Genomic DNA, 14964 nt, shown 5'->3' on the forward strand with positions numbered 1-14964 from the left:
CCCTTGTGAGGATGAATTTAACGTCCTTTAAGGAGGAGCAAATGGCGAGAGGCTCTTTTGAGACGTAACATAAATATTTCACCCCAGCGTTGATTTCAGCAGAAGGCGCCCGAAAGTAGCACAGGCAGGTAGGGTACCATTCCACCACGAGCCATCTTCAGGGCTGAATAAATAAAGTTAATGAACAACAGGGTACCGTGTTTGATAAGCAAACATGACCTAATGAACTTTGACAGAATTGTACAATTAGAGCACAGGCAACAGGGAGCAAATAACCGGCAGTCTCGTATGACATGAAGTAGTGTGATTCACATCCCTGACAAAACAAGGAAAACGGCTGGGTGAAAAAAAAATGTGCATTCTCAGTTTCAAAATATTACTTTGAACAAAGATGACATTTCGAAGTCCAAAGTCCTGTCTAAGAGACAGACCCACTGTAGCCACTATCAGTTAAACCGAACTGCCCACAGACATCCAGGGCCACGCCAGACGGGCAGGTCATGGCTGATAATCGCGATGGTCAGCGGGATATTTGTAGTGCGTAATAATCTTTTGTGATTTGTGCGCTTGACATCTCAGCTCAAAGCTGAGCCTGCACAACGTCCAAATATCTCTTAAGAAAATGGCATTTCTTTAAAGCATTCAACCAGCCAAACACTTGCTGTCTGTTTGAAATAACAAGAGCTGAGGCTTCTCCTGCTGATTCTAAAGGCGGCCTCGCTTTGGTGACTCATGGGGTTGCTTGCGATGTAATGAAAAAAAACGCTGCTGAGCGGATGATGGCTTTGCGATTTAATTACTGGTCCTTTGACGGGTAAACAACGTCGCTGAAGCCCACACAAGGAGTGCAGAGTTATAGCCGTAACATGGCAGCAGCAACTCTTTGTTTTTTATCTCATTTTGACTTGACCTGGACCAGATTGCTTCAAACCTTTCATGTCAGCTAAATCTAGGCACATTCACAACCAACAATGGATACAAAACTTGTTTTATAAATGTTAATGTATATATATATATATATATATATATATATATATACATATGTGTGTGTGTTTGTGTTGACGCCAATGCATGTATGCGTTTCTTATATATGTGAAATATAGGAGTTAATGTGTCATGTGAAGTATAATATATATATATATATATATATATATATATATATATATATATATACATCAGTTTATATCAAGGAAGGTAGTCACGGCTGATGGTAATAGCAAACCTAAACTTAGGATGTACCTTTTATCTTTTTCAAGTTAAAGTCCGAATGTTTTAACTCAATGAATTCCCACGATCAGCGTCGACACTGACCAGTGCTTGTTGCGTGAGCGTCACCCCACCGTTGGACCTTATCGATTTGATCCGTCCGACAGCAATGCCAAGTCCAATCCGTCCGATCTGATCCGGTTCAATTTGATCCGGCCGATCCGGATAAACGGCAGAACTGTACGGCAAAAGTTTAACCATTGCCCGCATACGGGAAAGGGTCGATGCGACGCCTCCCCCGTAAGTTTTTCTGAGCGTATATCTCTGGCTTGATGTGTAATCGCACCTAAAGCCTTGGTGACCTCCAGGAAATCCATTGCGCGTGTTTGGAAACCAAAAACGTGTCGTCAGCTTTTCTGGTTTCTGAGAACCGACAGCTTTTTTACGAACACTGAACGGTAGTCCACAGCCAGCGCCGGCAGCATTCGGCAGCCGATGAGTATGCAGACCGCGCGCCGGGGGCCGACTCCGTAACATTGATGGAAGCTCAGCATTGACTCTGACCTTGATAAGAAGATAATGGATGGGTCGATGCGACCTTCCCCCCAAACGAAATTCTGGGGATACCTTTCCGACATATCATGCAAACGCGCCAAATTCTCAGCGGCCTGTGGAGCATTCATTGCGTGTGTTGTGACACCAAAAACGTATCGCTGTCGTTTCTGGTTTCGGCGTAGCGGCGGTTTGCAGAGGCACTGGAGCGGTGATATGCTGAAGAATATTGCACGAAGATCTACGGCTGGAGCGGGCGGCGGGCTGCAAGCAGTGATGCCCGGCCAGACTGGCTGCCGGCCGACACTGTGACATTAACAGAGTGATACATTTTACATGTATGCTTTAAGTACATAGCACCGCCTGCCTGTGTACTCAATATTAAACGAGGAACGTGGTGGCTTGGTGGCTTATTTAGGCTTGGTGTCGCTACGAGGCATGGTCGCGTACATCTGAGCATGTTAAGCTGTAAGAGTTCCATTCTCAGGATAATTTTGCCTCTGACAAGGCATAATGAGATCAATTTTTGATCTAGCAGCATCCAACTATTGCGACTTATCTACTGTTGTTTTCCACGGGGCTCAATACATCTTAGTTTGGAAGTCCCAGTAGATCTGATCGACCCAACCCCACTATTAGCACGCGTTGGGGAAAAAAACTGCGAATGAGGGCGAGGATCAACCTATCGCATTGTTCGACACGGTTCGCCCCTGCTGTCTGTCGTCACCTAACCATTAATCCGGGCATTCTAACCGGCCGTAGGTCATTTTCGTCAGGGGCACACAGCGAGCGCCTAAAGAGCCTCGAACCTACCCCACTACGGTTGGTTAATCTCAAGGCCAGGCACTCTAAACTTCTGGGTTAACGGCACGGACATCTATGCTTTTTTTGGTTATTCATTGCAGCCCCATGGACGTCCTCCTTCAGCTCCTACGTATACAGTAAATGTATAGCTTGCGAGTTTGGGGTGAAAACGAAACATTAAAACCGCTCCTGGACTCTCTAGTACAGCTCTGCGCCCTATACACGGTCTAGGCCCGCCTGCTATTCGGATGGTATTTTTCACGGAAGACAAATTCCTATTCGAGCGTAATTGCGCCGCTATGATGGCGGCGCTGGCCCTAAAAGTTATTGCGTCGCAAAGTAACCATGCAGCTTCCGAGGAACTTGTTAATTTACAACACTTCCTACGGCGGTCCAGAGTGGCGCGAGTTTATCACCCGAGTTCGGGTGTTCCTCCCGACACAAATTCAGCCAACCTTCCGACTGTTCTTCGGAATTCTCACAATCAAGAAAGTTGACAAAGCCGCTGCAGAGGCTGGCCTGCAATAAGCGCTGATCAAGGTTTGTGGCCGCCTTAGCCATGGGCGGCGCGCCGAACCGGCCAGTTGCGACGCGTCTCTGACACGATCGCCACTGCGGTGGTAGGCTGGCCCGCCGGCCGTACTGCACGGCGGGATAACCTACCCTTCACCCCGCTCGAGTTGGTACTGGGAACGAGCCGCACTTCCTCGCGGAGGTTGGTGGATTGTTTCCGACCGTGGTTAGGGGTTGAATAGCTTCGATTCTAACAGGAATTCTGTCCAGCCAGTCAGCGCCCAAGATAACCAAGCACTCTGATAATTGGGTTTTGAATCGCATTCGTTTTTACTGCTTTTAAAGTGTGATCGACGTTTTTGCAGCGATACCTTTGGCTTTTGACAAAATGACTCTTGGGATCCAGACCTTCTTAAAGAGAGTGTTTTATATTTGTATGAGGTCTTGAGCAAAATGGCCATCTTGAAGATCATTCGGTACCGTTTGTAGCCCTGCCCTTCCTAAGACCTAACCCCGTTAGGTTCTCATCAACACGCCCGTGAAGATGTGTGGACAATTTTGGGGGACTACTTCAAGGGCAGCTGGGTGCTCATGTCGCTATAACTTATATCTGGCATTGGTGAGCACAATTTCCAGGTATAACGGTCGCCAACTGGCTCTCAATCAATGTTTTGCAAGCCAAGATGATGCAATCAAACAATGGTGTATTGCGGAGTATATTCACTAGATAGAGAAATCGTGTTTTCCAGAGCAGTCTTTTCCACTTCAAGCTATACCAACAGTCATAGTGAGCCCATGTCATGATATCAAATACTGGCTTCAATGTCTTCACATTTGGGCTCACACCGACTACGTAATGATACGGCAGCGATTCCGGAAAGACGGCTGTTCGTAACGGTGTGAGGTGCCTGGGAGCTGCTCATTCGCAGGAGCGTTGATAACCCCTCTGCACTTCTGCAACAATGCGGACCGGATGAGAATAGAAAAATTCACACCAGACTGCGCACCGTACGTCGCTCATGCGCCGCGGGTATATTCCAGGTCAAACACACCTTTGAAATGAGCTGAAGTATGCCATTTCTACCAAGGTTCCAATGCCCATTTTTGGCCGGATAGGCAGTGCTTTTTATAAAAGGCTGTATAGTCTTTCTTCCTGCTGCCGTACGGTCAATACTTACATTCCTTAAGAAATGTGCGATCGTTGTGATGTGATAAAGCCTCCCTTCAACCCGGGTCGTGGCATTGACTCTCGCACTCGTGCTCTTCTCCCGCGGTTCTTCTCCTTCGTTTCCAAATGCGGCAGCAGAAGCAAATCTTCCTCGTTCATAGTTCACACGACAAAGGACACAATCTCACTCCCTTCGCACGGCTAAAGCCACGACAGTCCTATTCGTACTCCATCAATCGTAGGGAATTTTAGTCGCTCAGCGTAGCATTGAAGAGTTGTTACGGAGGCGGCCAGAAGAAAAAAATGCATCCGGCATAAATACAAGAATCGGCAAACAAGTACATCCGGAAGGTATGAGGTTCGTACTTCCCTTGCAAACTTTTGCGCAGATAATATTGCATAGAACCTTTGCGTTGTGGTGGTCCATATCAGTCACGGAACCGATGTGAAACGGGCTTTCGAGAGAAGAGCTCTGCAACGAAGGAGCATTAATACGAAATAGATGCTTCAAATGGTTTCAATTTTGTCATGCCATGCTGCGACACGATGTGTTAAGGGTTACGCATCGTGCAAGCATTGGATGCAGAATGTAAAGATTTGTTATGTATTGTGACAGCCGAATCTTCTTTATTAGAAACAAATCAAGCACGAGTTGCGAGAGGTGGTAACTTTCCAACTGTCTCCCTCCCTTGTGGCGGACATATCCCCCGCCCGTTCCACTGCTGTGACGGACATATGCCCTAACTGTTCCGCCGCTGTGACGGACATACGCCCTACCTGTTCCGCCGCTGTGACGGACATATGCCCTAACTGTTCCGCAGCTGTGACTCCCTATGCGCCACTAACTCTGTTCCGCGCTGTGACGGCATAGCCCAATTTCCCCGCTGTGACGACTACGCCCCTGTTCCGCAGCGTAACAACAGATCCTCCTGTTCCGCCGCTGTGACGGACATATGCCCTACCTGTTCCGCCGCTGTAACAAACATATGCCCTGCCTGTTCCGCCGCTGTGACGGACATATGCCCTACCTGTTCCGCCGCTGTGACGGACATATGCCCTACCTGTTCCGCTGCTGTGACGGACATATGCCCACCTGCTCCGCCGCTGTGACAAACATATGCCCTACCTGTTCCGCCGCTGTGACGGACATATGCCCTACCTGTTCCGCCGCTGTGACAAACATATTCCTACCTGTTCCGCCGCTGTGACAAACATATTCCCTACCTGTTCCGCCGCTGTGACGGACATATGCCCTACCTGTTCCGCCGCTGTGACGGACATATCCCTTGTCCTTGTCGTGGCTATGGAGGTCGCACCTGCCAGACCAGCTGCCATATTTTCATTTCCATCCGGACTCCACAGCGAACTTTAACGAGCTGGGCTTGCGGATCTCATTTCTATTCGGCTTTAGTTGCTGGGGCCTGGGGAGCGACGCCAGCCCCTCCCCAGATCCTCATATCCCTCCCGCACCCAGTCGACTCCACCTGGGTTCTACCGGGCTTCCGGTTTTACACTATAGCTAACACCAGCATAAGATGATGGTGAAGACAATGTCAGAAGTCGCTGGTTCTTGTTAAAAATGGGCCTGCACGCGGCCTAAACGTCAAACCAGTGGATTTTCTACGCTTATTTTTGTAATGGGCTGAGGAGCCAAAGAGCGGCGTTTCTACTTGGCAGAACTATCGTGTTTTTGTTGTTGTAAACACTCTACGGACAAAGATCGGCGCCCACCGACACAGCGCTTGTCGACTGCTCAGAGTTTTGTTTCGCCTTCTCAGAGTTGCAAAACTGGGTAATGTGCCCTTAGTCTCGAGTCTGTACGTCTCCCAGAGACGGTGCCTATTGTCTCAGAGCTCGTCTGCCGCTAAGAGTCCGCAGCCCACAATGCCGAAAGTACGTCCGTCACAGACAAGGGGTGCCTGTCGTCTCGACAGGAGCCGGACTGGAATTGGAGGCCATCCGGTTCGACCATGCATATTATGTTCATTAAGCAGTCAATTCTCATGCGGCATCTGGGGGCCGTCTGCCGGCCGGCGGCGTCCGCGGTGCTTACGCAGCGCCGTGCGCGCCTAACCGGAGTTTGTGGCCCGTGACTGGCGGGCGGCCGGCGGCGGAGGTGGACGGACAGAGCTGTCCGCCGCCGGCCGGCGGGCTGTGGCCGGGCTTTACGACGCCGCCAGCGGCCGGCGGTCGCAATCAGCCGGCAGTTTGTGGTTTACGGCCACGAGACCACTGCCGGGAGTGACGGCACCGCCGCTGCTCCCGCCACACCCCGACCCTCGCCCCCCCCCCCCCCCCCCCCGACTCATCTGCCCAGCACGCGGCGCAGCCACCGATAGTCAACCCGCAAGAGCGTGTTGGACGTGGCGATTTAGAAGGTGGCGGTTAAGTGATGCAGCTGTAAAAAAGTGTCATGCGTGACTCTACTTCATATGTGTGGTTACAAATCATGCATGCAAGTATGCCTCACAACATGCAATGCTTATTCTTGTTCTTGACATTTTGAATGTATATTTTCCTTGTGATAAGTCCTACAATCATGACAGTATATTTTCCGAAGGCGGAGGGTGGCGGCGAGGATTCGGTATGCTCCAAAGTCCTGTTGTCAGAATGCCTACGTTCAGAAAACCTGTCTTCAAAAGACTTTCAAGAGGTTTCATTCAGAACGTTTGCGTTCAGAAAGCCTATACGGACAGACAGCCTTTTGTGACAAATGTATGATCACGCATCGTTTTCTGTCTTTACAATATCAGTCTAAAGAACGCCCATTTTAAGATCACATTGCCATCGTATAGGAAGCGAACGTTGCGAATTTGAACCTGGCTTATGTTCGAAAGGCCTGCTTCCGGAAGCCATGTATTCAGAACGCTTGTCGGTACGGAGCTGGCACGTTTAACGATGTACCAGCTTTAAAAACGTTGCTTCGCACGCAACACTGCAGGCATAAGAATATAAAATATGGGCAAATTAGAGCTGGCTCATCGGTCCTCTTCCTTTTGGGCCGGGTCGTGACAACCTAGTACCCAGAAAGCTGGTTTTTGGAGGGTGTTCCTTTGAACATGGACATTATGCTGCACACATGGTTTGTGGGAAAAGGTCTTTTGGATACAATCGTTGTAGCAGGTCCTCAGGCCTTTGCCTTCGAAACCAGACGATATCGAAAAGCCTTTGAAACTTAGACCTGATAAACGAAGGACTCCTGAGCACAGTCCTTCTAATGGTGAATATTCTGACGAGGGTATCCTAAACACAGCCCCGGGGGACGTGGGACCGGTGGAAACAAGCTCTGTGAACACTGGCTTCTCTGAACGTGGACCCTACAAAAAAGGCTTGCTGGGAGGAGGCTTTTTGAAAAAGACCTTGAAAAAATAGGCCTTCATGAGAAAGGCTTCTGAAAATGAATCAAAGATTGATGTTATCAAAATGTGTTTTTTTCGGTGAAGACCTTCTAAATGTAGGAGGCATCTTGAAAATGTGTTACGATACGTAACCGCATACATCAGCGGGAGAGCAGAAGCAGTGCGTGTTCTCCGATGCGTGCCTGACCTGACCTGACCTGACCTGACCACACCGGACTGTGCGCGCGTGTTCCAGACGCGCCGCGCTGCCTTCCGGGCCAGACGCTCATCTACGGCGCGGCCAAGTTCGAGCACGTGCTGGTGCACTGCGGGGTGGAGGCTAACCCGGCCGAGGTCACCTTCCGCTGGTCCTTCAACAACACGGGGGAGATCACCCACCTGCCGACCGCCCAGTTCACGTGAGTCACGCCGGTCCTGGCTAACAACGGACAGCGCTGAATCAAGCTGGTAATGCGTCGGAAATGCGTGGTGGAAATGCTGCGAAAATGTTTGTTTCGATAAAAAAAAAACACCGCATTTAATAACAAGCGTAATGATTGCCACTCCTGCGGACTGAATGGTTTGTTGCGTCCTTTTCACCAAGTTAGTTTGTTAGTTAGTTGAAGTGGCTGGCAAACATGCTATTCGGCCTAGCTGCTATTCCTGTTGTGGCAGTAGACTACTACTTCGCGCAATTAAGCGGTGTATAGCCATCCACAGCCCTATAGTTTTTTCATCAGACGTTAAGTGCTTTTTTGCTAGCCGGGTAAGACAAACAGTTGTGTAGATATTATGTTTCAAAACACATATTTCGTGCTGTCTTAGTGTCCGATGAGGTAAACATACTTAAACATAGCCATGCCGTGTGTAAAGTTTTCTTAAGTAAGGCACAAATTCTTCAGCAGTCGAAATAAGTCAATTAAGAGCCTGTTGTCACCTTCCTTGGGAGTCAATAAAGTTCGTTTGAGTCATCTGTCTAGGGCTGAGATTTGAACTGGTCTTTTATCCAAACCAGTGCAATCATATCTGGCACATAATACAGTACGCACATTTCGAAGACCAGCGGGGAAAGCTGAGGAATAGCCCAAAGTAATCCTGGTAATTCATCTAACTGATGTCTGTTTGTTGATGCTGAAATGGCGCGTGATACATGCGACCATCCAAGCTTGCATGTGCCAGACAGCAGACATCAGGCATAGGCGTGTTACAGATCATGTCTGCATGAAATGTGGTCGATCTCTCCCTGCGTTAAAGAGAGCGAAGTGGCTAACCGCTGGTTCGACTGTAGCTTTTCTAGGACGAATTACCGAAATTTCAGTTGGGAATGACCGTAATGGCTGCGATATGTGTCGGCAGCTGTACTCTGCTCAGGGATGTCTGTGGGTCCCGTGCCCGCTTTTTCTCCAACTCGTAATCTGCTATATGAGCCCGTGCGTCCACTGACCCCGCCATAGGCCAGCGGACCCGACCACGTGCCCACCCGGAGGGTGCCGTCACACCCTAACTCGGTTTTCCCGCTCAAAGTTTAATCATCCGTCACGTTAACCGACGGCTGCATCACAGCAACATCCATCACTCCAACACAGCCGTCGCGGGGGATGAGACGCAGGCCGGAAGGCTGCGCCGGTGATCGGCCGGTGGCTGCGCTGCAGTGGCGGGCGCCGGACCGGGCTGACGCGTCCGCAGACGGCCGGATAGCGCTGACGAGCCCGCAGACGGCCGGATAGGACTGACGTGTCCGCAGACGGCCGGATAGGGCTGACGAGTCCGCAGACGGCCGGATAGGGCTGACGGGTCTGCAGACGTCCGGACCGGGCTGACACACCCGCAGACAGCCGGATGGGCTGACACGTCCGCAGACGGCCGGATAGGACTGACGAGTTCGCAGACGACCGGATAGGGCTGAGACGTCCGCAGACGGCCGGATAGGACTGACGAGTTCGCAGACGGCCGGATAGGGCTGACGAGTTCGCAGACGACCGGATAGGGACTGAGACGTCCGCAGACGGCCGGATAGGACTGACGGGTCCGCAGACGGCTGGACAGGACTGAAGCTTTGGCAGACAGTCAGCAAACGGGCACCTCTTCTCAGCAGCCGCCGACCCAGCACCCTGGCAAAAAGCCTCACAATACTGCGAGTTGTAGAGGATGTACTGACACGCAGTACTGACAGGCGTGTAGGCGTTTTAGCGGCCATCGTATGCGTTTCAGCTCACATCACGCGCGGTTCCCACATGAGCCCACCTCCGTGTATTTTTGCGGAGAGTTCCGACGCCTCGATAGTTTGTCGGCATGACGTCTTGATTTGGACGTGGGATGTTTGTGTGCGCGTGCTTCGTCCGGCCGCAGCGACGTCTCCATCCGCGCGCCGTTGTGCGGACCGATGAGCCCGGCCTTCTCTCGGACAGCGTGAACGGCACCAGCAGCACTGCCGAATACGTACCTCGCTCGGAGCTCGACTACGGCACGCTGCTCTGCTGGGCGCGCAACGGCATCGGCTGGCAGAAGACCCCCTGCGTCTTCCACATCGTGTCGGCAGGTACGTCTAAGAGCGTGCGTCTCCGGGCCGCCCGCGCGTCGCGGCCGCCGGCCGGGAGCTGCGTCTCCGGGCCCGTTGAGCGTGTCTCCGGACGTGGGGCGTGCGTCTCCGGGCCCCGTTGGGCGTCGTCTCGGTATGGGCGTTGGCGTCGTCTCCGGGCCCCGTTGGAGCGTGCGTCTCCGGGCCCCGTTGGAGCGTGCGTCTCCGGGCCCCGTTGGAGCGTGCGTCTCCGGGCCCCGTTGGAGCGTGCGTCTCCGGGCCCCGCTGGAGCGTGCGTCTCCGGGCCCCGTTGGAGCGCGTCCGGGCGCCCGGCCCCCGCGGTCCGACGAGCTCGGAGACCAGCCCGTTGGAGCGTGCGTCTCCGGGCCCCGTCCGCCGCGTCCGGCGGGGCCCGGAGACGCAGCCCCTTCAGAGCGTACGTCTCCGAGTGCCGTCAGACAATACAATGCTTCGCTTTGTATGACCTGACGGTCGAAGGGTTGTCTGGACACCAGGAATCAGCACAGCTCAAGTCGTGATGTCAACAGAGGCAGTATGCACCCCGGAAAATGGTGCCGAATGGTATGCCCGTTGGGTAAAATGGTGTCCAAGGCCAATAATTATTGCATGATTTGTGTGGCAATGATCTGGGACGACGTGATTTTAGATAAAAAAGCAGGTCATCCTCCTGAGCCTGCATGCGACATTTTACTGATTGCAAGGCATCGAGAAGGCATAGAAAGCAACGCGTCGTCCAGTTCCAAGTTAACATTTGTTGTTTTCTGTGGCACGCAAATGACTTGGCTTAACCTGACATGCTGGATCGTGCGTTAACGGCCTCTACGGTGTGATAAGTGGAAGGCGTAGACATCAGTCTGTACGAGCAAGGGACGTTGCTCTACAAAATACGGCATGGCATTTGCCTCATGCTCCAACGCTGCATAAGGAAGAAAGCCGAAGACAATACTAATACGACAAGCGTACCATGAGGTCAGACTAAAATGGGATGGTCTTTATTGGCCTCAAGTAGCCGAGGCTCATCGAGCTCACAACAATTTGTTTATGCAGGTGAGATCTGGTACTCATTTGCGATGAGTCAAATTGCCATCTTGCTGACGTTGTTTGTCCAAAGATTATGCCAGAAGCCCGTGTGGTCAAAAACGTCCACAGGAGCGCACCGGTGATGCTACATAAGTGGAGCTTTGTGTCGTTTTCGAGGGATCCTGTCCTTCCCCCCCCCCCCCTCCTCTCCGATATCTGTGTTGGCCCGACCGTATTTTACCAAAATTATCAGTCTGGTGGCGAAACACCACGAAATGACTCCATTAGCGTCGATCAGACACTTCTGTGTTTGGGGACATCTGGTCGTCGGGCTTCCGATGAATTGTATGCAATTGTAATTGAGTAGAAAGTATGCTGTGATATAAACCTGCCGCAGCCCAGCGTTTCAAAGCAAATATCTGCAATTTCCTGAGGCAAGTCATGAACTTCCCGGGGTGCGCTCATCAAGCTTTCCTTAGCTGTGGATTAGTTAGTTTGCCATATTGTGGCGCATGTGTTTTCTTTGCTGGTCAAGTCAGCGAGATGTGGGCAAGGAAGGTCTGCACAGCCGCCAGCTGCCTCTAGTGGTTGTAATGCAAAGTTTCTTTATGTAATGCATTAGGGGGCTTGATGCTATCCACTTGCTGAAAAGCATACGATGTAACGTCACGTTACGTCACCAACAAAGGTCTTGTGATGGAAGCGTATAAACGTTGAAATCATATAACCTGTGCTGTCGATTTTGAAAGAACTAGTCAATAAACCTATTACATTTTACAACTCGATAGCCATTGAGCAAGTCACCAAAGTCACCATAGAACACGATGGTCGAATAGGTAGAACATTTGCGAAAAGACGCCATTAGACAGTCACAGGTTTCGGCAGGTCCATGTCCTGACCTTAACGCCTGTCAGCATTCTGGTATGTGTGTGATATTTATGATGTGAAAGAAGACAGTGTATTGTTTGGTGCCAGTGCTGATCCGTACATTCATTACGCCGACTTCCGCAGGAGAGCAGAACGCTCAGAAAATTTGAAAAATGTGCGGACATTTCAGTAGTCTGTGATGTCATCAGTTACATGGCAGACATCTACGCTATGCTGCTTCCGGTCAACATCTTGCCAAACGTTCCGACATCCCAGCGATAAGGACTTTTTGTAGCCATTGTCAGCTACCTTATGAGAACTATCACCGTTGGACATTTGGTGTAGGCAGTTATCACCCCTCTCCCCCTCCGTGTCAAAAACAGCGTGTCGTTTTATGTATAGGTGTTTGTAGAATATTCGGCCAGACCACTTGTAAACAGTCATTTTAAAGGCGCATTGCGCAATCGCTCGCGGAACCCTACGTAAGCATAGAGGTCATCATTGTCCGGTTAAAACCGGCTTCCACGTGTTTGGCCCCAGGTGATTCCATGCAAAGTCGCATGTTCCAGAGGCATGATATGAATTCACATTCCAGCGTGGTAACCTTAGGTCCTTTGTGATTGGTATCAGGCAGAATATCGTGTACGGAGCTGGCGGGTCCTCACACATTCCATCATATCAATTCAGCTGTAACCAGGATATCAAAGCTATGTTTTGCTGTCGCTGGGTTGTGTGATGCTTATATGCATATTTAGCTGTTCATCATGCACCTGTATGCTCCCGCTGCAGCCGATCAGTTGTGTTGGTAAGCATGCGTCTGGTAGGCCTTAGAGGACTGACTGTTTTGTGATGTAAAAGCTATGTAATGTGCTATCGACCTCAAATATATCAGATGACGCTAGTTAGATGACGTTATGCTAAATTAACTTATATTGACGATACTCAAGGCTTTGAGCTGGGATCATCCTCATTTGGGACAACGCGCAGAAGGTAAAATAAATATTACACTTGAAAAATGAGGTATGTGAATCGAGTAAATAATCCCTACCTGCGAAGACGCCGTCAATAAAAGATGCTAAAAGAATAAATAACCCAAGTTCCCAGCACTCGGTGTGCAGTGCAGAGTAAAAACTGAAGCAACTAGCAAGATACGAGAAAAGCGGCTAAAACGGAAGTGTGCAAAGTCAAGCACAGATAATGATGTGCAAATATTACTTACCGTACGTCAGCCACCACAAACATGGTCTGAGCCTCATAGACGTACATAATCTAAGAGTGGTGCTTAAACCATGTTACATGAAGAAGTTTGCACGTTCAACATGGGGCGAAGATTTGGAATGTGAAGAGCTTTGGATGTCTTGAGGTCCGTATAACCTTAAGTTGCTGCTAAAATTGATGTTTTAAAGTTTATATTTGCTGCGCTATGCTCCATTTCTGCCTGCTTATCTGTCATGCGTTCTCCTGGTGGTATGCACGTCTTCTGTAAGCTTGCGTTTCTAAGGTGTTCAACAAACCGGTCACGTTTTCTGCGTTTGCTTTCTGCTACCTTAAATATCGCTGTGCAAAGGCTGCATGATATGCTGTATGCTACGTCATTCCGCGTGCATTCCCGTTCAGTCATTCAGACATGAAGCTCAAAACCTTTCTTTCTTATATCAAGGATTTACTGTTACTTGCGATCAACCAATCGGTGGAAGGAACCATCACTGACACCACTTCACTGCTGATCACGGAATATACCTTTCTTAGAATAAAATGGTTGCCAGTGCTTTTTATATCGAATGATAGTGGGACTGTATGGGGACCGACCATTCTCTTGTCGTGTATACTGATTCAGGTATGTCAGTGCTTGCTAAATACAGTTTTTTTCAAAGACCTGAAACCATCACTTCATTAGAATACTCCCACTTAATCGGTTAGTTCGTGCTGCCAGACTTGTACGTACCATTTAGCGTCATGACATGGCTGTCTCATGCCAGTCTGACTCTTTCCCAGTCGCGAACTGACAAAACAGCATCGCTTAAGTGACCATATAGGACTTAAATGCACAGCCAAGTAGCTGGGTGTCTGGGGCTGTATGGTCCGGAGTACGGGTACGACAACTGAGCTGCAAAGCCACTGAGCTTTGAGCTACAAAGCAAGCTTCACAATCGGTCAGTGATCAGTTATCGTATTGATCAATCGGTCAATTTGCATTTGTTTTGATGAACGTAAGCAGCAAGAAAGTTGTCGTTTTCCATGAATATCACACGATGGTAGCTGTTCTAGCTGGATTAATTAGTAAGCAAGTGGCTTAATTTTAATATGACAAGCTTATACTCGTGTTCAATTCCTTATCCACTAACCCAAGCTTCGATATGAAATATGGAGACCGCAGTCGCAGCACTCTGATGAAGGTGCATATGTCACCAGATGGAGCAACGTGCGCCATCTGATGGAGCTACTTGTGTCATTAGTGGAGTTGCCCGTGTCATCCGATGGAGCTGTGCGTGTCATCTGATGAAACGGCGTGTATCGCCTGATGTCCGTGCTTCTCCAGGCTTTCGTTGACAGGCTGAAGCCAGACAGCGCTGACTGTGCCAGGCTGCTAGGCCCTGGAGTGACAGTCTGCCAGTCGTCTGTCCCCACCCCGACTCCCACGCCTCGCGGCTTACGACGGGCACGGAGCCGCATGGGCTGCCGGGAAAATATTGTCTTTGCCCACCGCCAGAGCGGCCCAATGCTGGGCGTGTCCACCTAGATCGATGAAGCGGTCCGTTTTGCCCCGCACCTTGCGTCTGTGGAGACGCGCGGCCAGCACGCGGCGTCATTCGGCGCATTAGACCCGCCCGACAGCGGGGAACACTAGGTCATGCGTCATGGACACTAGGTCACTAGGTCATGAACACTAGGTCATGTGTGCGCCAAATTTGATGCGAAACCAATTCTGATTTCGGGTTGAAGAAGGTGTCAGGCGG

General features: G+C 50.3%; 1 protein-coding gene across 1 annotated transcript in view; it reads left to right on the forward strand.

The window, feature by feature from the left end:
- The window catches only part of LOC119101698 (synaptogenesis protein syg-2-like), an 83149-nt gene that overhangs the window by 42292 nt on the left and 25893 nt on the right, over positions 1-14964 (forward strand). The window contains exons 10-11 of the mRNA XM_037225116.1: positions 7838-8000; positions 9990-10120. Of these exons, the coding sequence (XP_037081011.1) occupies positions 7838-8000; positions 9990-10120 (294 nt within the window). The remainder of the gene's footprint in view (positions 1-7837; positions 8001-9989; positions 10121-14964) is intronic.

This window comes from Pollicipes pollicipes, unplaced genomic scaffold (genome assembly GCF_011947565.3).
Source record: "Pollicipes pollicipes isolate AB1234 unplaced genomic scaffold, Ppol_2.1 Scaffold_2555;HRSCAF=2994_pilon_pilon_pilon, whole genome shotgun sequence".
In the NCBI taxonomy this organism is placed as follows: Eukaryota; Metazoa; Arthropoda; class Thecostraca; order Pollicipedomorpha; family Pollicipedidae; genus Pollicipes; species Pollicipes pollicipes.